The sequence below is a fragment of the Ochlerotatus camptorhynchus genome, unplaced genomic scaffold (assembly GCF_037179485.1).
Source record: "Ochlerotatus camptorhynchus isolate MF236.1 unplaced genomic scaffold, CSIRO-AGI_Acam_v1.1 ptg000363l, whole genome shotgun sequence".
Taxonomy (NCBI): Eukaryota; Metazoa; Arthropoda; class Insecta; order Diptera; family Culicidae; genus Ochlerotatus; species Ochlerotatus camptorhynchus.
This window is the reverse complement of record NW_027040851.1, coordinates 109650-136925: the sequence shown is the minus strand read 5'-3', so window position 1 is coordinate 136925 and position 27276 is coordinate 109650. Positions and strand designations below refer to the sequence as shown.

Sequence of the window (27276 nt, the reverse complement as noted above, 5' to 3'; positions counted from 1 at the left end):
ATCAACATAGCCACATTGTGTTTATGTTGTTGATTAATTTAGCAACCCTTGCAGCGAGATGCATACAATCAATTCACTTCTAAAGCTCAAGCTACCCTCCATTGTATAATGGTTTATCGCATTCGTTCCAAATGCCACCGTACTGTTGGTAATGTGAGATGCATCGCTTCTTACTTCAACCAGAGCCGTACATTCAAAAACTTCAATTCCCCACACTCATCGAAACGGGTGCCCTCCACAATGCGATAACTCGATTCTATTTTGCGCACCCGTCCTCTCCACCGTGTGTGTCACCTTGTTACGTTGTTGGCCGTTTGATGCCCTTTTGTCACGGCCATTATCATACGGGAAACTCAACCGCAATATGTACATAAACGCTACAGAAAGTGAACAACACCCGCGTCGGGCAAACGCTATTTATTTACACATTCATTTTCGAAATCTACAATTCATAAGAACGCCGAACGAACGGTTTTTGAGCTTCTTCACACTGGGAAGTGCATCAGTAGGAACCACGTGTCTCCTTATTGTCGCCGGTTCGTGATACCGGTTGAGGTATCTATTTGACTCGCATAGGTGCCATTTACTTTATGAATCATTGATGAGCTATTGCAATAATTTTCACCATGTCACGAAGGATGGCCAGATCTAGTGTTTTGACCCTGCATTGACATGCCTCGACCGATTGGAAATGTCGTGGGAAAAACCAGAAATGTTGTTGAGCAGCGTGACGTGTCTCTATTTTTTGTAAAAGCAAAAAAAAAGTTGGAATCTTAGTGTCGACCGGGGTGCCATATGATGGCTTTCCCATCATAACGTTGACCTGGGCTGATGTGGGGCAATAGGGATTGACGCATTTTGCCTTCGGTGAATAAAAAATAGACACGTTGTTAGTATGGAGCAATGCGAGTAATTACAGCAGGCGTAGGGAAAGGAAGCATCGCAGCGGAGCAATCAATTTGATGGCCTTACATACAGTAGGCGGGAGAAGAAGGTATTCGATCGCTTGTAGAACGGAAGTCAATTTGCATTGTGAAATCGCTTTTCCGTCGTTCTTTTCCAGAATGCGTGCACCAGGTAGCAGGCCGCGGTTGAAAAGGAAACTGAAGGAGTGAAAGTACGATGTGGTGCCTACCGTAATGCTCCGAATACCAGACCTGTTAAAGCAGACAATTCATTCTTAATAAATTAATGTGTCTTCTTTGCATTATGATAAACATGTGGGAGCATCATCCCATCGGTGACATATGATCATGTAAAAACCTACGTGCTATTTTGAGCATAATAGGCATCGATAATCAACTTTAAAAGTGTCTGGTATATGGACTAAGTGTCCGGATTTCGGTGCATTACGGTATTATTGAATTTAGATTAGCAGGGGAAATGTTGTTGAAAAAATAGCATTGATCTGAATAGCCTGAAAAACCTGAATAACTTGAATAACCTGAATATCCTGAATAACCTGAATAACAGTAATGCAGTTATTGACGAATAGTACAGTAGTAAGATTTCATAACTCACAAGAATAAAATCTGTAGGGTAAATGATGACTTTACAAATTATCGTCAGGGGGACAATGTCCTTTAGCACTCAACTGTATTTTGACGTACAGAGAAGTCGTCTCTCAACTCATGCCTGCATGGCGCCAGCAACGCTTTCTGATCGCTGCGCGCCTCTTTGTTTTGTTCCAGTCGGGTCATTTTCGAGAACCATTTACACCGGAATGTCAGCCGACATTCGGAAGACGTACTCAGCCCAACGAAGTCGCACAATTTTTTCGGTGGGGAAGATGATACGCAACACATTTCATTCGAAAAAAAATAACAAATGTCCTCCACGAGCATAGCACAGGTCCAGACGCCGTGGCCTAAGGTCTGGTTAAAAGTAAATTTTAGACATCAGTGTACACTGGAACCTCCATTTACGAACCAAAACGGGGGTTCGTAAATCGAATTAGTGCGTAAAAAAAAAACCTCGTTATTTGGGATTTACTTCGTAAAAAGAAGTTTTTGAAAATATTGTCAAATACCTCACAATATGGGTCTTTTTGGAATCGGAGTGACGTGTAGGGACCGGAAATCGATGTCTGACGCCATTTTAAAATCCAAGATGGCGGCTTCCGGTTACAGGAAAACATGGAAATTCTGTCAAATACCCCACAATATGCGTATTTTTGGAATCGGAGTGACGTGTAAGGACCGGAAATCGATGTGTGGCACCATTTTTATATCCAAGATGGTGGCTTCCGGTAACAGAAAAACTTCCAAATTCTGTCAAATACCCCACAATATGGGTATTTTTGGAATCGGGGTGACGTGTAGGGATCAGAAATCGATGTCTGACGCCATTTTGAAATCCAACATGGTGGCTTCCGGTTACAGGAAAACAGAAAAATACCGTTAAATACACAACAATATGGATATATTTGGAATCGGGGTGACCTATGACCGAGAATCCATGTCTGGCGCCATTTCGAAATCCAAGATGGTGACATCCGGTTACAGAAACTCTGGGAAATACTGTCAAATACTCAACAATATGGGTTGTTTGGAATCGGAGTGACATATTAGGACTGAAAACCAATGTCTGACGCCATTTTGAAATTCAATATCGCGACTTCCCGTAACATAAGAACATAAAAGTAATATTAAATAACCTACAATATGGGTATTTAAGAATCGGGGTGAGGTGGTGGTATTTGCCAATTTTTCTGTGACCGGAAGCCGGCATCTTGGATTTCGAAATGACTTCAGACATCGATTTCCGGTTCTTAGACGTCACTCCATTTCCAAAAATACCCATATTGTGGGGTGTATGACAGAATTTCCAAGCTTTTCTGTTACCGGAAGCCGCCATCTTGGATTTCAAAATGGCGTCAGACATCGATTTCCGGTCCCTAAACGTCACTCCGATTTCAAAAATACCCATATTGTGGGGTATTTGGCAGAATTTCCATGTTTTTATGTAACCGGAAGCCGCCATCTTGGATTTCGAAATGACTTCAGACATTGATTTCCGGTTCCCAGACGTCACTCCATTTCCAAAAATACCCATATTGTGGGGTGTATGACAGAATTTCCAAGCTTTTCTGTTACCGGAAGCCGCCATCTTGGATTTCAAAATGGCGTCAGACATCGATTTTCGGCCCCTAAGCGTCACTCCGATTTCAAAAATACCCATATTGTGAGGTATTTCACAGTATATCCCAGTTTCTCAAAATCACAAAAAAAAACTCGTTATTTGGAATTTACTTCGTAAAAAGAAAACTCGTTATTTGGGATTTACTTCGTTAAAAAAACCTCGTTATTTGGGATTTACTTCGTAAAAAGAGGGACGTAAATTGAATACTGCGTAAAAAAAGACTTCGTAAACGGAGGTTTCAGTGTACAACCTCCAGTAGTCAGAGCCAGAAACTTTTTACAGTATTTTGTTTATTATACTGGTGATTTTTTTTTTTCAAAATTTGCCACAAATGTCAAAGTAGAGACTGATGGCAAGGTTGCAAATACTCATTTCAGCTAAAATAATGTTTTTCGGAATAATAAAACCAAAAGATGGTATTGGTGCGTTTGAAACATAAAACCTGTAAATTTTGCTTTCTATGAGTCACAATCAGCGATTTGCTGATCGCTGAGTGAGTGAGTGAGTGAGTGAGTGAGTGAGTGAGTGAGTGAGTGAGTGTGTGAAAAATCGTTGATTGTGACTCTCATGAAGTGAAATAAACAGGTTTAATATGTCAAACACATTCTTTGCAACCTCATCTTGTATCTTACCAATTCAAAATATGATCATAGCATCTAATTATTTCATAATTTAAAAAAAAACACTGTTTTAGCTGAAATGAGTATTTGCAACCTTGACTGATGGAACTTGAAGTAAGAAAATTCATGCTGCACAAACACCAGGAAAATTCCTTGTGGTTTGTTTTCAAGATAGTCAATTTTTTAAACTTATTCTTGTATGTTTTTTGAAAGCTTTAAATTTGAGATGTCAAATTGAATATAAAACCGAATACGATTGTACTATAGGGTTCATTAGGTCAAATGGGTGGCCAGTGAACCGGGAAAATTTGGAATTCTACGATATACTTCATAGATTGGATACTAGCGACACTCACGTCTCTTCTGAAATTCTCAGTTAGACTACTTTTAGGAATAATGCTGAGGAGTAAACATTGGTTCCAATCTAAACAAGAGTAACAGAAGCATGACTGTCGCTATTCCCGGCCACGCCCATCTTTACCATAACTAGGGATAGGAAAGGAAATGTTGATGTAGTACTTACTTAACGAGAGGCCACCGACTTAGCGACACCCTCATAAGTGCTACGGAGTTGGAGGGTTGGGTAGGGTATTCGGTTAGGATTCACCTCAAGTTGGCGATGCAACCAAAATTATGTATTGTTTATTTGTTGTTTATTTAAGCTCTCGATAGCCGGCTATCGAAAGAACATATTAATTTTGTTTAGTGATCATGAATTTTAAGAGTCATGACGGAGAGCTTGGGATTAAACCCATGATTTTCTGCTAAGTAAGCAAAAACGATCCCTCCAGGGTCATCGAGCATCTTAGAACCATAACGCTTCGCGACAATACAGGACTACGTTTTCGCTTGATATGCAAATAGTTTCCGAGGTTAATGTTTAATATCAAATATACAAATGATGGTGGCGATTTATTGTGCTGTGGACAAAGTTAAGGATCGCTACAAGTTGACTAAGCTAAATTTCGTCATGTGCACTATGATTAGTGATGCAACTTGTTTGCAAGCCTGATCTCCGAACAATTTCGCAGCAAGTGAATTGTTAAACGCTAAAATATCGTCAAAACTACAATTTGTGCAGCCATAGTTTGTTCTGACAAAAGTTGTATTTCATTGTCTCAGTGCAGGTTTGTCGTATAAAATTGTTTTGTATGGTTTTGGCGCCACTTCAAAGAAGTTATTCTATAGACCTTAGAGACTCTATGAAAAATATGTTTGAGGTAGTTATATAGTGCATTAGGTGAATTATGAGCGATCAAAGTGAAAAATTAGACAAAATGCATTTTTTTCACAAAAGTCCCAAGACAGCAAATGGGCAAATGAGCTGATTTTCTGTACAGATTACTACAGAGGCATGTAGAAAGCGAATTATTGATGGGGAGCAAAAATTTAAGAACATTGTTGAAAAATGTCACAGCTTACTGTACAACGTTTATAATTAATCAAAATATTATCATAAAGATTTATGGTTTGATTGTTTGAATTAAACTACTAAAAGTTGTGCTTCTAATTCAACGCATTGCGCAGATCCAGGGGCGAGTGGAGTAGCGTGTCTCGGGTGAAGACACCAGTCGTCGAAAAATTGTGCCGGAAGGGCCCTCAAGAATGAAGGCAAGTGATAACAACCTGGGAAATCTGCGCACTCACAGTAAAGAGTGGATCACTGATGTTCCTTCTAATCATTCGACGTTTTTCCCCTTGAGACTTAATCGACGTTTTGTCATTCAAGGCAGACACAACCTAATGAAACCTTAGTCAAAATGTAACAACATCATTATAAGCGATAGAAAAAATAATAAAACATTCTGTTTAGAGACATAAGTATGCCATTCGAAGAAATATCGTTATGTCTCTAACTCAAATAAGACAATGAAAAAAATCTAAATACAAACTTGCCTAAAACAGGTCCCAAAATGCTTTATTGTTGCATTTTGAAATTCCGAGAAAAGCCCTTACCCTCTCACCGGTCGTAGCAACCGTATCGCACCACACGTTGCGTTGCTTAGTGCAATCTGACAACTGACAACAACGTAACATATGTACACGCCGCAAGCAAGGACAACGTGACGCATTTGCCTCGCTGGAGTCATGTTCCAGCAGCAGAAAAATAACAAATACAACAATAATGACAACAGTTCTCGGTTTTAATGGGTTCAGTTGATTGCTCAAGCGAACGCATTAACCTAATGATGATGCGATATCCAAACCGAACCCGTTGCCCCATCTAATCAAGTTAGAAGTTGGGTTGAATTCTATTCTCATCCATCCATTCATCCATGGCCTACTTGTCCCATTCCACACAAGATGATGTGAACGCTCATCGCTCACTATCAAGAAGCGCGTATCGTTCAGCGAGTGAGTTGATTAGTTTGATTATGAAATTGTAGCAAATGAACTCGACCTTAGGACCTGATAAGCCACCGACCGGTCGGTTTATACGGAAGGTGGACAGATTTTGATAAATTGCCGGAGCTTCTTCATTTGCTTGCTTGTCGTGCTGTGTCGGGCCAGTTCCAACCAATAGCCAATCCCTGGTTGCAGTTAATGGAAATTAGGTGCAGTACTGCAGAATGAGAACGACTCGGTGGTCGGTCGGTGGGTGAACGATTTACGGTTTGTTTAAATTATGAGTTAAGCATCGTTCGTCGAGAAGTGGGCTACTGCGATCGATTAATTATCACTGAGTTGCTAAGTAAACTAGAGATCAATACGGCAGTAACGGTGCGCCCAATGTTGTCGGTCAAAGGAGGTCAGAAACGGTACGTTGTTGTTATTGGATATGATACAGTTTTCTGCGTGACTTTCCTATTAGCATGGAATCTAAATGTCGTCCACTGTGGGGCATTCTAACTGTGATATATGTTTCACAGAATTCCGTAGACAACTAACAGCTTCGGGACTCTGAAATTCGATTTCCACTCTTTAATTTCCGTAATGCATGCCACTTGGACAATGGATGTCGATCGAAATGGAATTACTCTCATTTGGGCTTCGTGTGGCCAGCGGAGGAATTTGACGCGCACTAGTAGCGCCTGGTACCTACCCATTATTCAACTCACTGCTGGAGTGAGAAGATGGCATTGCGCGAAGGTAATTAATTTTTCAGCGAAAGTGCTCTAGCCTTTATTGGGACCACTGGCTCAGAGAGTGACAAACTGACTCCAACATGGCATGCAGTGTCGCTTTCAATTATCGTCCAGGTCAATGGGAAATTGGAGGGCAAAAAAACGTCCACGTTCGTTCGGTTCGAATCCAGATCCATCAATGAAATTGAAAGGGTTGCTTCGTGGCATCTAATCGCTCAATCGCTAATGGAATGAAATGGCTGACTGGAATGGCACGAGGCACGCAAAACAGCTGTTACATTACAAACCAGAACACACAGGTGTATGCGGAGATGTTGCGGGTTTGTTCTGCGATGAAAACATTGCTATTAATTGTTACAACGGTCTTACAGTAGGTTTATACAAACAGAATGTGAAGGCTGAAGTTACACAGATTCATGAGCAAATAACATTAGCAATAATAGACTGGTACAAATTTTGTATTCGTGTGGTTGAAAAATGATTTGGCACAAACCATATAAAGTTTGTATAGGAAAACCAAACTTGTTAATCATATCTTATTGCTTGATCCAGTATAAAGATCACCAATTAAGTAAAAACTATTTAATTTTACTTTTGGCTAAAAATTGATCGATACCCTAGATATAGAATTAAGATTTAAAGATTCTAAATAGGATCAAACATCGAAATTTTCAAATCCTCTAACTCCGAAAAACATCAGGATACAGTCAACTCTCCCTTACTTGATATTCAAGGGACTATCGACTTACGGCATATTGAGTTTCATTGAGTGTGAATTGCAAGTAATTTTTAATGTTATCATCAAGAAAAAATATTTGTTTTCAAATTTCACGATTGAAAACTTCCGGAGAGATTTGAGATTTGGGCGTAATTGCTTTTGTAAACAAACACTTCAATCACCGATTTCTCGCCGAATAAAATAAGATTAAAGTCCAAGTAACGTCGAACCCGTGATTTTGCTGTCAAATACTGATTGCCGTTGCGATTTGGAACTGCTTTATACGACTTCAGCCCCAAACGCTGTTTTGATTTTTGGACAAAATCAGGTGACATTCACACTTAAAAATTTTCACCGAGATTCCAATAGTCGAGTAATTCTGAAATTTATTTTGCTGAGATTCAGTGAAACAATTGCCGAGACTCAGCTAACAAATAACATTTTGCTGAGATATCAGCAAACAAACAGATATTTTGTAGAGATATCAGCAAAAGTAAATGCCGAAGTAATCGGCTGTTGGAAATTTTACTGAGCTAGATTAAGTGTGTTCCTATTTTACGAGCCACTGTTCGAACAGAGAGATTCGGGTAATCCTTCAATATCCTCTGCACCTTTCGGTCCATGACAGGATCAGTTTGTCCAATGTTTTAATCACTTCAAAACCAGCAATTGAAATAGCCTTAACTCCATTTTGTAAACAAACCTTGTAAGACCCTTTTTCTCGCGAACCGAAACCTTCATTCGCAAACCTAAACCACAATCGGGTAGAGGAGAATTTCCCCTACCTGTCGATTATGTTAGTTTGCCTTTGCGGAGTTCGGTTCGCGAGAAAATGGCCTTACAAGGTTTGTTTACAAAATGGAGTTAAGGCCATTTCAATTGTTGGTCTTGACTTCTCGGTTTCCTCTCGACCGTCAAACGTTCCAAAATTGAGCAAACCGTCAATAGTGGATTTGGAAAAATCCAATGTTTTTGCAAGTTCCCGTATTGACAAGTCAGGATTTGCATTACGTCCGTACAAAATCCGCTCTCGCACATGTTTTTCATTTGCCGGCGCCGGTGGTGTAGTGGTAAGCGTGACTGCTTTCTCACCCCAATAGGTCTGGGTTCAATCCCAGCCGAGGTCGGTGGGATTTTTCTGAGGCATAAAAATCTCTGGTCACGTTTTCCTTCGGAAGGAAAGTAAACCCGTTGGTCCCGGCCCATGTGTGTTTGAATGGGTGCGATATCCTACGCAGGTGTGGAAGCTGCCTTCGCCTTCCTGCACATTCGATTGCCGTCAATGGATGGCAATCGATGTCCGTCGGTGATTGGCACTAGATTGCGGAACAGAGACCGACGTTAAATAAAAGAAAAGTAGAACATGTTTTTCATTCGTCGCCATCTTCCCAAGCAACACACTTCCATCAAAATAGGTTGCTGCAATTTTATTGTGACTGGAATAAGTTGCAATCAAGTTACACCGGCTTTTCAGTGACAAGTGTGCTGCTAGGGTTGAACACTAAGCATCAGACAAAGTCTTTTTCATAAATGACTCCCAGTTACAGCTCAGCGAAATTTTTCACTCCTACGTGCAATATTTCAAAAGTAACAGTGATTTGAATGTGTCCGGATTAATGTGCAAACAGACCTACAAAATTATCAAAAATCTCTCGGTGTGTGTGTGTGTGTGCGTGTGTGTGTGTGTGAGTGTGTGTGTGTGAGTGTGTGTGTGTGTGTGTGTGTGTGTGTGTGTGTGTGTGTGTGTGTGTGTGTGTGTGTGTGTGTCTGTGTGTGTCTGTGTATGTGTGTGTCTGTGTGTGTCTGTGTCTGTGTGTGTGTGTGTGTGTGTGTTTGTGTGTGTGTGTGTGTGTGTATGTATGTATGTGTGTGTGTGTGTTTGTGTGTGTGTGTGTGTGTGTGTGTGTGTTTGTGTGTGTGTGTGTGTGTGTGTGTGTGTGTGTGTGTGTGTGTGTGTGTGTGTGTGTGTGTGTGTGTGTGTGTGTGTGTGTGTGTGTGTGTGTGTGTGTGTGTGTGTGTGTGTGTGTGTGTGTGTGGTATGTGTGTGTGTGTGTGTGTGTGTGTGTGTGTGAGTGTGTGTGTGTGTGTGTGTGTGTGTGTGTGTGTGTGTGTTCAATCTAACCCCCACTGGCCAGCAGTGGTATTATGCAAGAAATTTGCTTACAACAATCCTTGATATAATAATTTAAAGCAAGTTTAGTCCGGGAGTTAGAAAGCGATAGCTTTACTGCAGATCCAGCAACCCATTTCAGAATGCCTGGTAATTCACGTCCATTCCGAGGTTACTTTCACATACAATAAGCCCCGCATGTAAACACTACCGTTATCATATGAATAACGGTACTGCAAACACACTTCCAGATTTCGAAATGTGATGTTTTGAAATCTGGCTCGTATTTAGTAATATATAGAAATATGCATTTATGATTGATTATAAATCAGAAGGATCTCACCAAATTCTGCCTCCGAAAAAGCACCGGTTTGTTCACTCGCGGTAATCGAAAAAATCATCCGCGTTGTTTTTACAATCGAACACGACATTTTGAATCACACGCGAAGTTTTTCATTTGCCTGACACCTCATTTGCGTGCATCCTCCGGAAGGCAGAACGCCAGCACCAGAAAAGAAAAAAACCCGGTAAAACTCTTCTTGGGAGGGAGGCAAAGCACCAAAAAGCAATCGAAAAGAAAAACCGACCAACGCGATAAAACAGCAACACAGCTACTCGAAACAAATTCTTGTCCCAGATTTTTCACCAATATCACTAAACAAACTTCTTAAAACGTGATAGATCTTAATTTACACTTGTCCATACGTGAAAAGTAATATTTTTTGATTTGGTACAATTAAAAAATATGCGGAAAACAGATGAAATCAGCGCCAGCGAAAACTAAACCGACCGTTCGCGGGCAGAGCCTGCTCGGATCTATCTTTCAATATACAAATAAACAAATATAAACTTAAAATCGTTTTGGCCAAATGAGTTTGTTGCCAAATTAGTTCAAATTTTAAGAGACATGTCAGGACCCAATTTGAAGCCATTTGAGCGCTGTTCAGCAAAACTTTCAAATTTTGCAAATTTAATAATTTGCTTTATGACATTTGAATCTAACGGAAGAACAACAAATGATTCAAAATAGACACAATTTTAGCGTCATATGTATGAAAACTATGGAGCTACAGTAAAGAGCCAATATTGTTGAAAACACAATTGAACAGATTATTTAAACAAATGCGTGTTTGTTAGATTTTATAAAATATCATACCATCCATTATCTACGATTCAAACATCTAAATGCAAAAGTATACTAGTACACATGTTATAACATGTGGCAACAATTATATTCTGTTAAACGTCTGTATTACCCCGTAACGTGGGTAGATCACCTTTTCGTGGTACGTTACGGGATGTAAGATCTACCACCGATTCCTAGTCCTGACTACTTCAAACTAGGGGAACAGGATTTTTCAGTAATCCAAAGAACACATCTTAGTCCTTGTTACTTTTTATGCCTTGTTGATAGTGACAAGACTCGGCTTTGTCTAACGAGGATGATCTTGAAACAAGGAAAAAATCTTCTATTCGTTGTTCCCTAGTTTGAAATGGTTAAGACTAGGGTTCTGATGCATGGGCATTATCGGTGTCATACCTTAATTTTGTTGCTAAGGAATCCAATTTTGACCGACAAAGGGGCGAGCCTTTGGAGGGTGTTTCAACACTTCGAAGGGTATAAATATGAATAGAAATTTTACATCGTCAAGCGACCTCAGAAAAACGAGAGAACATAGGTCCCAACATATGTGTAAACCTAATTTAAGATTAAAGTTCAAGTAAATAAATCGGACCTAAATGGACTGTGCTCCACAATGTGCTTAGATTCCCAATATCATCACCAATTGTCTGCCGATAAATTTGTCATGAGCCTCACTTTCAATTTCAATAAATTCCAACTTCCAAACTACACCAACACTTGCCGTAGTTAAATTGATTCACATTTGACACCCGCAACTATCGTCGGAACGCAATTGCCGAACAACGGACAGCACACCAGAACGAAAGCGAACGGCTAATCAATATTGAAATCCCCAGCCGCGATAGCAATAGCCATTTCCCCGAAGTCCTTAATGGCACAATTTTCCTCCTACCCTCGGCACGCGTCGTAGCTCGGTCACTCGCTCGCTTTTCCATTTATATTCCTCTGGACATTCCATTATATTGCACCCGTCGGTAGTGTCCCAACCGGAAATCCTCACGCGATATTGTCCATGTCATCATCATCCTCATGCATGTACCTCACCTTCGTTCGGACGTGTACCATGTTGAGCTGTGCGAACGAAACTGAACGAAAACACGGCACACACATGTTCTACCGACCTTCCATCATAGATAGTAATCCACCTTAAATAATTCATCATAATTGATTTGACATATATTTTGAATAATTACACCACGGCCAACTGCTGCGGCTGCTGTCGCTTTTCCCCGCCAGGGCGTTATTATTGTCGGCAGCGCGGCGTCGTCGTCGTCGTCAGACAGGATTAGGCCACCGCAATCGTTCGACTTTCGCTTTTGTGCTGCACCGGAACTGACCTTATCCTATCTTTTTTTCTCTTTCATTCCCGTTCCAGAACAACTTCAATCAATGATCTGACACACCACCATAGGGAGCACTCGGAAATCGCTACATTCACCGCAATGGAACATCATGGGCTGTTTACGGACATATCTAACAGTTTCCCCGGGAATGGAGTTCTGCCAAATACCAATGTGAAGTATCATCACCTGCCGCAGATCCCTCCCCAGCCACCGCCGCCGCAAGCCAGCACAGGGCAAGGTGGTAATCCTCAGTTATTTTTACCCCAACAGCAGCAGCATCAGCATCAACAACAGCCAACAATAGGCTACGGTTCACAACAACAGCAACAGCAACAGCAACAGCAACAGCAGCAGCAGCAGGTGCAGGGACAGCATGTCGAGTCAAATCCCATAGGTAGTGGTCTGTACCATGACACTGCCGGACTATTCGATGCGACCAGCGCCCTCTGTGCAAACAATAGCGGTAGTAACTATAGCAACGTCAGCAACGGTAATAACGTTAACAATAGTAAGAGTATTGAATTCACTTCGCGGAAGTTTGAAACCAATACAGGCGATAGTATAACGTACAATATCAATAACATTAACACGAACATTGTGAATAATATTAGCGGTGGGAGTTTGGGCACGAACGGCGTCCAAGGGTTAAACCCGACACAGGCCGCCATCACGGGTGGCCCGGAAACGGACCTGCTCGGAAATACCCAATTTTCGACCACCGGTGGTAACGCACAGATCTCGTTCAACAAAGACGGTGATACCAATCCAACGATTATTAACATTAGCAATAACAATCATAATATTATGGCACCACCCTATCCGTATTCCTATCAGGCAAAGATCTCCGGAGTGGGTGCATTGAATGACCTAAACACTAAGTTTGGGACTACCCATGGTTGGGCGGGTAATGGTTCCTCCCATAGCGGGATCGGTGAATTTGCTCACGACAGCAGTGTAATCACTAATTTTGAGGCTAAAAATCCTAACAAATATCATTCGAGTCGGAGCAGCTATCGATACCAGCAGGACTTTGCTCAATCCAGTCAACAACCATCGCCTACTGCGCACTACCAACATAACTACGGATTGTACCATCCAGAAGGGGCGCAGGCAACTGCAATCCAGCAACCGAATGGTCACCATGGATACGAACCTTACCCACATATCGTACGCAACAAGTATCCGGTGATAGACGAAGTCAATCGCTACGGACGCAGCCATCAGGTTCATTCTGCTAGCCATTCACAAAGTCACCATGATCTCATGTACAACGAACGATCTCGATATCCTAATAACTTCACTAGTGGCTACATGCCACCAGCGGCAGGTTACTACACAACGGCTCAACCGAGCAGTAAAAGTGTTTTAAACCCCAACGTGGACTACTTCAACAGCAGCTACATTAAACAAGCTCCACCATTGAATGCCCACCAGGCCAACCACTACCTACCGAACCGGTCTGCATATCATCATCATCATCAAAACCCCGCTCTGTCAAGTTACCATCATCAAAACTACACCATAAATCACAATCCTACCTATGATGATCCCTATCATCACAGATCTCGACATCACACCCTTTCGCATCACTTCAACGACGGCCACCATGGTCAACAGGCCTACGGAAACTACCCCGGTCACGCTACAAACCTTAGCTATCCTCCCAACCAGAAACTATCGTTCAGCAAATCAATCAACGATTTCTACAGTCCAAATGTCCCCACAAACCCTGCTCACCACTATCCCAACCCACTGTCCAATCCCCCAACGTCAACCGTTCATCACACCCCCCACTACGGTATCAAATACACATCCCAAACGATCGTGCCACCTATGAACCCACCGAAACCCACTTCCCACGCGATCCCAACTTCGCAACCCTCGCAAAAATCCGCCAATAGCTGCTACTACGACACCCCAAATCCCATCATCGACATGAACCATCCCTTGATCGATCTGGAGGAGCAGATCAACAGTGTCAAAATCCTCAAGGGCAGCCGAGATACAACCACCTACGACACAAACCACGCCCTGAGCTACGACTGTCAGCAAAAGTACCTCATGAATCGTTACCTACATTCCAAAACCTCATCCTCAGCATCTGCATCCTCCGACGGGTATGTTCCGAATGGTGCTCACGCCAACCACCCGGCAAATCTAACCAACTACGGTTACTCCACTATGGATGAATTCGTCATGGGAGCTCGCAGCTTCACCATGGATGAGAACCTGAAGGACAAAAACCTCCGCGATTACCTAAGCAGTTGGAACGAAACCGAAGAGGAGGACACCGCCAACAGTGCCACCGGAGTTGACAGAAAGGAATCCAACAACAATCAACCAGCTCATCAGAACTTTGAATCCTGCAAGTACCTACAACAGGCGCTAGAAGAAGAACTACCGCCTCTGCACAGTGGAGTGATCGTTGCTAACATTCAGAACGGCACGGGAAATCTGCCGGATATTTTGATCGATCTAGAAAAAACCAAAGAAGAACCACCGAAGGTTGGTCAGGAAACCACCGAAGTAGGCGAAAAGTTGTACATCTTGGAGACGTACGATGTACCACACTCGGAGTTGAACAAGTACAAACACCTTAGCGTGATCAACGAACTGCCGAAGAACGTAGTATCGATCCACGATAGTGCCGATTCATTAAAATTCTTGGAGGAGATCGAATCCAACAGAGATAAGTACTATCAAACTGAGTTGGAATCGGAAGTAGTCTACGAAGAGCGAAAGAAGGAAGAAGAGAAGAAGAACGAACAGTCAATGCCGACGATCGTTTTGGATGATGATGATGATGATGATGAACAACCGGCAAAACCGATGGAGGATTTGCAAGATAAGGTGACTGAAGAGGGACCTAAGGTAAAAGAAAATGATCCGATGGTAGTTCAGCTGGAGGAAAAGGCGAAACAAGATGAACAGATAAACACAGTGAAGGAGATAGAATCGAAGCAAAAAGTCGAAGATAGCTTCAAAATTCCAGAATACATTCCAAAGTTCCGGAAACGCCACTTTGATAACTGCGATTATCCACGTTTTCCCAAGAGGGCGCGGCAATCGAATATCGAAGACTTCCACTGCAATACGAGGGCACCGAAAGCGAAGGTTCAGCCCAAGTTCAATCCCAAGACGTTGTTCAGTGTTTGCGTAGCGACACTGAACTCGCGGGAGTACAGACGCTACGCGAAAGAGGACCTAGCAAGAAGGAAGGAATTGGCGGAAAGAAAAGCAGCTGAAAATGCCAAAACTGAGCAGGAAGCTTCCGTGCAAAAAGCGGAAGTCAGTAGCGAGGAACAGGGCGACGAAGCGCACTCAGCTGAAAAACAGCAAGTTCAGGAAGAGGTACGTGTTGAACAACCCGAAGTCGAAGGTTCAATTACTGAGAATACAATTGAGGAAGCCTCCGTGCAGAAAGATGAGCACTTAGAGGAGCTTGCATCGATCAACATTAAAGCTCAAAACGCGGAAGTCACTAGCGAGCAACAGAAAGACGAAGCGCAATCAGCTGCAAAACAGCAAGTTCAGGAAGAGGTACGTGTTAAACAACCCGAAGTCCAAGGTCCAATTACTGAGAACACAACTGAGGAAGCCTCCGTGCAGAAAGAGGAGTACTTAGAGGAGCTTGCGTCCATTAACAGTAAAGCTCAAAACGCGAAAGTCACTAGCGAGCAACAGGAAGACGAAGCGCAATCAGCTGAAAAACAGCAAGTTCCGGAAGGGGTACGTGTTGAACAATGCGAAGTCGAAGGTCCAATTACTGAGAATACAATTGAGGAAGCCTCCGTGCAGAAAGATGAGTACTTAGAGGAGGCTGTGACGATCAACAGTAAAGCTCAAAACGCGGAAGTCAGTAGCGAGGAACAAGAAGACGAAGCGCAATCAGTTGAAAAACAGCAAGTTCAGGAAGAGGTACGTGTTGAACAACCCGAAGTCGAAGGTCCAATTACTGAGAATACAATTGAGGAAGCCTCCGTGCATAAAGAGGAGTACTTAGAGGAGCTTGCGTCGATTAACAGTAAAGCTCAAAGCGCGGAAGTCACTAGCGAGGAACAGGAAGACGAAGCGCAATCAACTGAAAAACAGCAAGTTCAGGAAGAGGTACGTGTTGAACAATGCGAAGTCCAAGGTCCAATTACTGAGAATACAATTGAGGATGTAGAAGAAGAATCGCCCAAAGAGCAGGTATTACCAAGCAAAAGCATTATCGATGTGGTAGAGGAAAATGAACAAGAAGCCGAAAACGAGGTTATTAGCAAAAACATTGCGAATGAAATAAATGATGAATCCGTCATTGAGGAAAAGGCTTCTGTGGGCAATAGCAATGATACGTATTTAGAGGAGCAGGTATCAGACATTGAAGAAGAGAATCTGGACCAACCAAAACAAGCAAGCGAAACTGTCCCTGTTGTGGCCGAAACCGTTTTTGAACCAAAAGAGCAATCTGCATTCGTGGATGATTCCAAACAAGAAGCTGGTAACGTCTCTGTGATAGAAGTAGAAGACAGCGATGACGCCGACGAGGGTGATGACGTATTTGAACCGGCTCCTGTGGAGCAGGTTTCCACTGCAGAATGTGAAAGAGTGTCCGTAATCGTTGGCGATTCAAAACAGGTTGAACCGAAGCCTGTAGAGGAGACTGTAGTAGAAGTGAACGATACATCTAAAGAAATTGTAGTTGATACTCCTTCGTCAACACTTGAGGGGCAGTGGGTGCCCTTTATTGAAAAAACTGAGTCGTGCGAGTCAATGGAGCAGGATGAATCGCCGCCTTGTTTCAATCCTTTATCACTACAAGAATTGACAAACGCAGCCTTTGAATGCTACCGTGTGCTATACGATTACCAACGAGTTCCACCGCTGCGAACAATCTGCTACGAGTACTTACTGGCAAACGACTTGCTTCCACAGCCTCAACCACTGCAGAAACTGTGCGAGCAGTTTATCTGCAACAACCGCCAGTTGTTCATAATTGAGGAAGTTCGAAGTGAGCCGCCTCGGCTGCAGGAGCTTTGCCAGAAAGTGGTGAACGAAACGAACATCATTATCGATGTGAACGATTTGTGCATCATCAACGAAGAGGAATTGGTCGAGCAGGAGAAGGAAGATTCGGGCAGAGTGTTCATAGTTGAAGAAGACCATGGATCGATCGAGGATTTGTTGAGAGAAAGCGAAGACATGGAAGGCGATGTCGTCGTGGCGCCGGAAGAAGTGAGTGATGAACATGAGATATTTCTCGGTGGAGCTGACTGCAGTGGAAATGTTCGGTATGTACTAGAGAGCAATCATTCATTGTCCGATAGCGAAAACGAAATCTACAGGAAAGTTGAACGTGAAATCGAAAGGATGATGACTACCAGCTCGGACGAAGAGGATGAAGCAGCTAGACGACCCGGTCAAACGCTAGACGAACAGGTGCTTGACAATGAATTCTACTCGTTCGTTGGCGAAGATGAATGCATACAATATGAGGAGGTAGTTCCTATCAACAAAGAAGCTCATCGCAGGGAAAGTTTGATAAGGGACCTGAGAGAAAAGTATATGATACCTAAGGGTAGATCTTTGACCTGCAGGTTAAAGTTGTTGCGAAAGTACGTCTATTATTTACGGTTCATCCGAATAAAGGATCGAGGAATGCAATCGAAGCGAAGGTTTTTCAGCAGAAAGCTAAACTGCTTAAGGCGCAAGATCGCAACTATGCGCCGAAGTGCTGTCAGCGACGTAGACAGTGACAGCAACAGTAGCTCTGCGTCGAGTGCGAGCAGTTCAAGCAGTAGTGACAGTAGCAGTGGAAGCAGTTCATCTGGTTCAGCCAGTGGAAACAGTTCAGAAAGCGAGGAAGCAGTGACGGAGGCTGAGATCGTACAACGATCCAGTGGAAGCCTTTCGGAGGAATCGTCCAATCAGTCCAGTAGCTCTTCTGTTGGTGATCGCATAATCGAAACTAATAACAATCAACTAGACTTAAGTACATTAACCAAACCGGCCAAGGTAGAATCTCAGCAGTTTGCCAAAGAAGAGGACAACAGCAGTAACAGCTCGGACAGCAGGTCACGAGGATTTGTCCGACGATCCACTAATATTTCGCCTCTGGTGAAGAAAAAGAAACTTAGCTTCGCGGAGAGTTTGCTCAGCATAGAACAGATGTACAAAAAGACCAATAGCCCAACGCCATCAACGGGAAGCCCAAACACCTCAAATTCCTCGTCACCCGCTGCCGTCAGGACACGTTGTTTGACTGCCGCAAACTGTGGTCCAAACGTTGTTGTCAACGTAAACAACAACCGTGAAGCACCAAGGAAGCTATTCATTCCGTCGTACAAAATATTCAACCAAGCACTTGCCATACCTGTGTCCACTGACAACGGATCGTCAAGGCCGAGCCACCGACGGATCAGTAGACGAAACAGCAGTGGTAGTAGCGGCAGCAGTAGTAACGACGCTAGAAGTAAGCTTGCCAACTGCTCTCAACGAAGCAGCGGGCTCATTCGGGTAAATTACCCAAATAAACCTTCACCTTCGAGCAAGGCAACGAGCACAACCACTAACGGAACTGCTACCGCCACGCTATCGCATGCCCTTCCGTCCGGCTTTGACCGACGTGTTCCCTTCGTCCGGCTAGAACGTATCGATTACGTCGAGAAACTAGCGGAAAACTATCGCAAACAACAACAGCAGCAACAACAGCAACGGCAGCAGCAGCAATTTGCGAAACAACGGCAACGGCGGAAATCGACCTTCTCGTAGGTCCGCAGCGTGATCACCACCGAGCATGATGGCAGCGAAACCTTAATCCCACTTATATTAGGCCGCCCGTTGCGTGTCCGGCCAGCGTGTGCGGCTTATCAAAGGCCATTTGTTTTTGATTTGCGCATCGTTGTACGGAGCAAATTGTTGTTGCTCTTGTCATATCATTGTTGTTGTGGTTGTGATGTTGTTTTCTTTCGCTCTACTAGGTTGTCGGTTGGTTCCTAGATGTACATACGCGATGTCGAAATGCTCTGGAAAAATAGCGTGAGATGGGTGGTGCGAAAAATGGTTCACTTTTCTGGTTGACCGTGTACTGATGTGTGTGTGTGTGTGTGCAATTGAATGACCGTGTCGCTGTATAAACCGCATGCTACATGGTAGCTTGCTATGTGACTTCTCGATAGTTTGCAGATCACAGCCGGCAGTAGGTAAGCCTCGACATTGTCAATATGATGTTTATGATGATGATGATGATGAAGGTGGTAAGCCTCGGGCATGGTGAGGTTGTTGATTCGATCAAGCATTTATAGATTCTGGAAGAAATTTGCCAGCAAATGCCTTAATTGATATAATGGTAATTGTAAGCAGCTTTAATTTGGCCGATAGAAGGTGATAGCTCTATTTCGGATCCAGCAAACCATTTCAGCATGTTTGTAAACTAACGCCCCATGTAAACAATACCGTTATCAGATAGATTATGTCACTACAAACTCACTTCTAGATTTCACAACATGCTGTTTCCAAATCAAGCGCGCATACATTTGTAGTGGATTTTTAGCTGTGTCTCAGGAATGTCACTAGTTTATTCACTCGCGGTAATGAAAACAAACCCTTTCTTCGTCCAACACAGGAGCTTCCTACACATGCGAAATTATTGGAAAATTTAGTGATTGACAAATATTCACCAGTGCAATTGCAGTCAAAGTGCATGCAGGAAAATTTAATACGGAACAAACACGTGCACGTGACAGCGTCAATAAACATTATTCACTCTCGAGCTGAGCCTGCTGCGTTTTTAAATAATGATGATTGAAGCAATGATGCTTAAAGACTTCAGTGTTTATGGTAAAGGTCGGACTCAATTATTCTGAGGCTTGAAAAAAATGTCACTCCGGATAATCGAACTTTTTTTTATTTCGTTGCTGTAGATAAATTAAAATTAACTGCACTGGGTTCATGTGCCCAACGGTTTAAATTTATTTTATTTCTTGTTCCTGAAATAACTGGCAAACAACTTTCGTTCTGATTTTTGATCAATTTTCATCTCACTTTCTTCAACAATGGCTGAAACCACCCGCAATTATGAGTGGATCTATGAACACTCTCTGCGCTCATCTGATGCTTTGTTTATTTGTTTATTTGTTATGTTTGCATCAACAGACTAGAAAATCGAACATCGACGCTACTCGGTTGAACACTCGCTGCAAGCCATAAATAGCGCTCCCTAAGCTAGGATTAGTTCGAAGGAGTGGAAGTCTCAGCATAAGACTGTTGCGTAGTGACCGAGGTTGAACATTAATGTTCACATGTTTCAGAATTGCTTCGCAGTTGATTCTTCCTTGCAGAGTATCGGCGACGGTTAAGGCTCTGAAAACATCTCTTCGGATACGTAAGGGCTCGACATTGATCAATTGGTAGGGACTCTCGTAGCTTGGAAGAGGAAATGGGTATCTCCAAGGCAGCTTACGGAGCGCGAAGCGAAGAAAACGTCGTTGCACAGATTCAATTCGCTCGGCCCCATTATTGTTGTTCGGGCTCCAGACTGCAGAGCACCCAAGTAACAATTTTGGTTTATGGGGGTTCTGTAGACCATGATTTAGGCTTGTAGAATGCTACAAAACCGCGATAAAACCTGCAATGTTACTTGGGCAGTATTCCAACGTAGATCGTACGAGAGAGCAATAGAGCGATTTCAAGCAGTAAATGTCTGTGAAGTTCTTAGTAATCTTGAAGACAAAGCCAAGAGTTCTGGACGCTTTATCGACGACATACGATATATGGTGTGAGTATGTCAGCTTTGAGTCTAGAAAAACGCCTGAGTCTTTGACGCAATGCACCCGTTCAATAGTCGTGCCTAGTAGTTTGTAGTTGAAAATAATCGGTTGTTTCTTGCGTGAGAAAGTAATGACTGTACACTTAGCTGGGTTGACCACCAGTCGATTTAGACTGCACCAGTCAGCAAAGATGTCAATCTGATTTTGAAGAGAACGGCAGTCGGCGAGTGAGCGGATGCGCAGAAAAACTTTCAGATCGTCTGCACACGATAATCGTGGCCCTGTGATAACATGGTCACCCTGGCTACCCTGAGGTATACCGGACTTTGCGCAGAAGCTTGCTAAGCGACAAGTACCCAAAGTTACTGTCAGTTGGCGCTCCGTGAGGTATGAACGAAACCATCTCAAAAGATTTCTACCGATCCCTAGCCTATCAAGCTTAGTGTAGATAACGTCCGTTTGGGTCCGAGCAATCAAACTGTCTGTTATGTAAGACGTTAGGCACAGCAGGTTCGTAGTTGTGGAACGCCCAGTTATGAATCCGTGTTGATCTATATATTGCTTGCAATGCGCGTTATGTAAGACGTTGGGCACAGCAGGTTCGTAGTTGTGGAACGCCCAGTTATGAATCCGTGTTGATCTATATATTGCTTGCAATGCGCATTTAGGGACTCTATGACAACCAATTCAAAAAGTTTTGATACAGCACTCAGCGACGTGATTCCCCGGTAGTTGTTTACGTCACGTTTGCTTCCCTTTTTATGAACAGGAAACATATCCGAAGTCTTCCAGCAAGACTGAAAGATGCCGCTGGAAAGAGAGAGCTGGAATATGCGGCGCAGTGAAAAATCTAAAAGACAAGTGATGTTCTTTTCAAGAATAATCGACGGAACACCATCGGGTCCAGCCTTAGTTGAAGTCTTAAGTTTAGATGCTACTCTAGAAATCGTATCTGTAGTGCTGAGCGTTTGGTTAACCGAAGGAACATTACTGGCCGCGAAAGTAATGAGATTAGCGGAAAGTTGCTCGTCTTCAAACACACTAGCAAATTTGGCTGAGAACAGGTTGCAAATGTCTTGTTGATTGTCAGCAGTTTCACCATTCAAAATCATGAAGGAGGGTAAACCGACTACCCTGCGTTGCTCATTTACGAAGTTCCAGAAGGATTTCGGGTGTGATTTTAGCCGCCGTTGAATCCTTCTTTGATAGCGTTGAAAACAGAGACGACTTAACCGCTTATACTCGTGGTTGAGTCTGACATTTCAGCGGCCTTTGAAGCCATTTGTTAAATGGGTCCATGAGCGCTAGTTGGATTAACTTAACAACCCCCTGCTCTCTGCCGATGAGCAAAATTTTATCAAATTTGGATTTACAGGAGACCTATAAAGTTAGAATGGGAAATGTATCGGTAATAGAGCAATACTGTTCATATAGGGGAAATGTAGGTAATGTAGGCCTACATGTCCCTAATTTGGGCCCATCGCTAAAAGTCTGCTTTTTATCAATTTTATCTAGATGAACGCGTAAATGGATATTTTTGGTCGCGTTGAAAATTTAGTCGATTGCTGAATTTATGTATGGGCCCAAATTAGGGACATGTAAGCCGACATTACCTATATTTCCCCTAACTATCAAAGATTCAAAAAATAGCTCAATTTTTACTAAACCTCGGATATAAGTGTATCGGAAAATTGAGCGTACACCCTAGTGGAACAGGACTTTGGACTTTATTGGAATAATCTGTATTAAGTTAGGTTTATTTTAGTAAAAGGCACGATTTTCAACTTTTTACCTAGTGCACGAACTTTAGTAAAATTAATGGAATATGAATGATCTTTATTATGACTAAATATGAGCAAAATTTCAAAGAGCTTAGTTCATTATATTTCAAGATATTAAGGTTTTTCAAGGAAAAGGCGTTTTTCTCAAATAGCTCTTACTTTTAATAAACGCAACAAAATAAGTCCAACACTGTACCAATAACTGATAAAATAATGATGATTCAGCAGCCAGAAATTCAGAAACGTATCTCTTTAAATTGTGCTTTTAAAGCTGTTTTTCTAAAATTTAAGGACATCTGTACGCTCAATTTTGAGATACACTGTATATTCAATATACTAAGCGGAACAACTTTGTCGAAAACCGTAAATCGATTCGACTGCTAGACAAAAAGTTATTATTATTTTCAAGTGCGCCTCAGTATACAATACTGGTTAAAATAAAGTACGCACCTCTGATAATGGCGAGTTTTCTTGATTTTCTTAATATTTATTATAGACAGCTTTTTGACGTGTTCGATCGAAATTAGCATTATAAATTTACTTTGTTCCAGGCCATGAGATTGGCCAACTATTTGATAGCAACATTTATTGGAAAACTGTCCTTTTCTTGAACAAAGTAAAGTACAATAAATTCAGCATTTTCAATGCTTATTCTTAAAACGAATACTTAGTATGGCCACTAGAGTGATGCAAAATTTGAAATTTTCTCTCCACAATACTTAAACGATTCCAAATCGGATCCTGACTAACCTCTCAAAATTTGAACCCATTTGGTGAGAAACTGAGATGGCACAAACCATTTGAAGTTTGTATGGGAATTACTATGGTAAAACCAAGATTTTTGTTCATGTCCATCTAATAATTCATTTTATCGATCTGCTTCAAAAGTTTTGAGCTTTACTTGTAGGAAATTTTTCCAGCTACAACTTTGCTAAAGACCACTTTTTGATTAAATGCAAGGATCAAAAGTTATCATTGGTTCAATGCGCTGATGTCTTATGATCATGCTCAATCAACTGCTCAGAAGGCAACATTGGTGTTTCTGGGGCGTTGAATAGGACACAAAAATCATGGCTACTATGTCACTCTGCAAAATACAGTGTTGCCTAAAGAGCAGCTGCTTGATCCTGTCATAAGTTTACCAATCTCTTGCATAATTAATAACTTTTTCCTGTCTCGTTTTACTATTTCTATGTATCTTGAGCAAAGTTGTAGCTGGGAAAATTTTCTATAAGAATGGCTACCGAACTGTTTCGCAGCTCAATATGGAAAAATACTAGAAGGCAATGAACAAAAAGTTGAGATTTCCTATAGTAATTTACATATAAACTTCAAATGGCTTGTGCGATGTCTGTTTCTAACCAAATGAGTTGTAACTTTGGGAGGCTAATCAGGACCCGATTTGAAACCATTTAAGCACTGTGGAGCGAAAAAGTCAAATTTTGCATCAGTCTAATGGCCACCTTTAGCTTCAATGATGGCTTGCAAGCGTCTTGGCATAATTTCAACAAGGGCCGACCTGTATCTTTAAAATACGATGGAAATACTTAGCATGCTAGAATTGTCAATTGCACTACTCATTGGAGACAAACATGAGAAAAGGGCCCATGTAGGGTAGCTGACGGCTTCGGCAATACCATTACATGCATCTTGTTTTAGAGCATCGATGGGCCAAATTTGAGCGCTTAGGGTGATGGTCTTGCTGACGACAAAACTGAGCTAAACGTCGATTCCTCATGCATCACAACACACTCATATTGTAGTAAGTAGATATAGCAATCTTCCTCTACGAGAAGCTGCAGTTGCTTCGACTAATGAATTTTTCTCTAAATCGACGATCGACGATCATCATTTCACGGGAGCTTCTACACGGCTTCGTACTAGTCGTACCAGAAACAAAATTCAATATGAGAGCTCAAACTAACTGAACCTAAGTGTTAGAGGAATTCGCTCAACGTTCGCTAATTAAAAGACCTTTAACCTATACTTCATGCCTTTGAACTGAAAGTCTGCTAACGGAAACAAGTGTCAGTTAGAGGATATCTTTAAAAATTGAGCGGTTCCAAAATGTCAAGATGCACTGATGTGATGAATTTTAATTTCACGAACACGGCCAATGAGATCAACCCAAACTTAAGTTAAGTTTACTCATAAATCGCAAAGAGTGCAGGAGCTCAGCGATGAGAAAATTTGTCTCATGTTTTTCCAGGAAAAAAATCCCGGATATGAAAAAGTTGAGTTCCTGCACTTTTTGCGATTTATGAGTAAACAGAACTTAAATTTGGGTTGATCTCATTGGTCTTGTGGATGTGGAAAGTATGTATGTAGGAGGTGAAAATCCCCTTAGACGGAAATTCCATCAATGAAAGAAGCTAAACGACCGTTCAACAAACACAACACACACATTTTACCACTCACACCATGCTGTTGGCCTCCTTTCCAATGCAATAAAAGCTCTTCTTGGTCACTCGCTCGCGAGCACGTGTTGTGTGAACGAGAGAGCGATAATCACCATCTCAACGACCGCAAGCACGCGTCTGCGATTCGCGAAACCTATTCGAGCAGCATGAACAGCAACCACACGCATCACACATCGTTAACTTGCGTTACCACCGATAGCCGAATAAACGTTATTTTTCCGAGACAACAACCAACGGGCGTTATGCGTTTTCATCGAATCATCCCACCTACGGTCGTTGGAAACAACTCAATACTGAAAGAATTTCAACCATTCTTGGAAAAAAAAGATAATTTATGAGAGAATAAAATTCATATTGTTTGATTTTTAAGTTTCTAAGTTGATTTCAGCGGCCTCGTATTCACAAAAAGAGTGTTACTTTGTTACGTTTTATCGTGATTTCATAAATCATTGTCAAATAAATAAATCAATATTTAAAAAATAGGTAATTATTGAAAAAAAAATACAGTTGAATGTTTTGAAGGAGCAAGGAGTTAAAGTTTTCTGCAGCAAGATTTCACAACAAAAATGTACATTCTGTCCATAGAATTCTGATTGTTTCGTTGGGCAGACCACAGGGCATTACTTTCCATCTAGTCAATAGAAGAATTCACTTTACCATTAAGAGAAGAAGAAAAGAACTGGACGAATATTTATTTCTCCGCTGTTGTGGTGTTTTTATTTCTTAGTGAATAAACCTAAGATAATCTACTTAGTATTAGTTCGACCAATCACAAACCAAGTTTATCAGTACATTCCCCGTTTCAAACCCGTAGAGTGTAAGTTTTTATTCGTTACATTGTTTGTTTGTTCACCTTTTTTAAACCACCAGAATTAGTTTTAACTCACCGATTAGTGTAATCACAACTACTGTTTGTTTGATACATTTAGCAGAGTACTAGACGTGTTTGGGAAGCTTCATATTACAAATCAACCATCCACATACCAAAAGCTTGAAGTACACAAATATACGAGCAAACAAAGTGCGTAAAAGTCGAATACCACACATTGAATTTTAGTGCCTTGAATGACAAACTTTTGATAACATAGTACACACACAATCAGATTCACAGATATTAATCGGATAACTCAGCAACAAGAAGAACAACAAATATTTTGTGTGTACAAGTGCAAGAATAGCTTTTTACAAAATAAAACGAAAGAATTATGTAATAATGTCGATATTTACGGTATACACAGCAAGTTTTTTACAAAAAAAAATGAAAACAAAATTTAATCTAAAAAAAATAAACTAATTTATCGCTGGATATCAAAGATTGAAACGTGGTGGCATTTATCGATGGCTTTATTTTCTAGTGGAACACTGGCTAATAATAAGTAGCCTGCGCATATGCAACAAAACAAAACAAAACAAAACAAAATGCATAATAAGGTTGATATTGTCGAAGGATGTTATATTTGAAAACGTCTGGCTTGGACCAAAAAAGACCCGCAAAAAGTACTAAAACACATTAGCAAATGTTTCACACGTGGGTTGGTCGTGCGTGCGCAGAGGCAATTCGGGTTTAAATCAGAACAAAACAAAATAAAAATAAACAAGTATTGTATTGTATCTATTTTTTTAGTGTCTATGTAAGACTATTGTTTGCGAAGAAAATACAAAATGGAAAAAAAAAAAAAAATATATAGTTTTTGAATGTTGGTTGAAATGGGGGTCTTCTTGTCTGTAGAACGATGACTTCATAGCTGGCGGAGCAGCAAATATCTCTTGAGGCTATTGCGCATTTCACACGAAAAAAAAACCCAGAAGACTCATCTCAAAAACGTCGTTTGTTTTCCTGTAGGTACGTACACCAAATATGATCCCAAGATAGAATTGAAAAAAGACATATCTGCGTTTGTACACAAAGATTCAAACGTCCATTTGTCGAAACTCTTATCCCGCCCCCAACTATCACCACCATCAGGCAGGAAAATGTTTCCCAGCAGATAGATCACTAATATTGATTTACCGTTTTTATTTTCTTCAAAAATAAAAAGCCAAAACTGCTACTTAACTTTTTTGTTTTTATCTAGTTCGTCTACTTGTAAGGCTCAATCGCGTTAGCTTTACGGAGCCGATAATTCATTGTTCTTTGTTTGTAACAAAATTCACTTAATTATA

General features: G+C 41.6%; 1 protein-coding gene across 2 annotated transcripts in view; it reads left to right on the top strand.

Moving 5' to 3' along the window:
• Positions 1 to 26809, top strand: part of LOC135709728 (uncharacterized) — a 102800-nt gene extending 75991 nt beyond the window's left edge. Inside the window, exons 3-5 of one of the 2 annotated variants that reach the window (XR_010518361.1) lie at positions 12195 to 21422; positions 21512 to 22353; positions 22550 to 26809. Coding sequence is in view for 1 of the 2 variants with exons in the window: in XM_065232101.1 (XP_065088173.1) it covers positions 12262 to 18915 (6654 nt within the window). In the remaining variant the exon portion in view is untranslated. Of the gene's footprint in view, positions 1 to 12194; positions 21483 to 21511; positions 22354 to 22549 lie in introns of those variants that run through there. The other variant, XM_065232101.1, reaches the window with a different exon arrangement.
• The last annotated feature ends 467 nt before the right edge of the window (positions 26810 to 27276 follow it).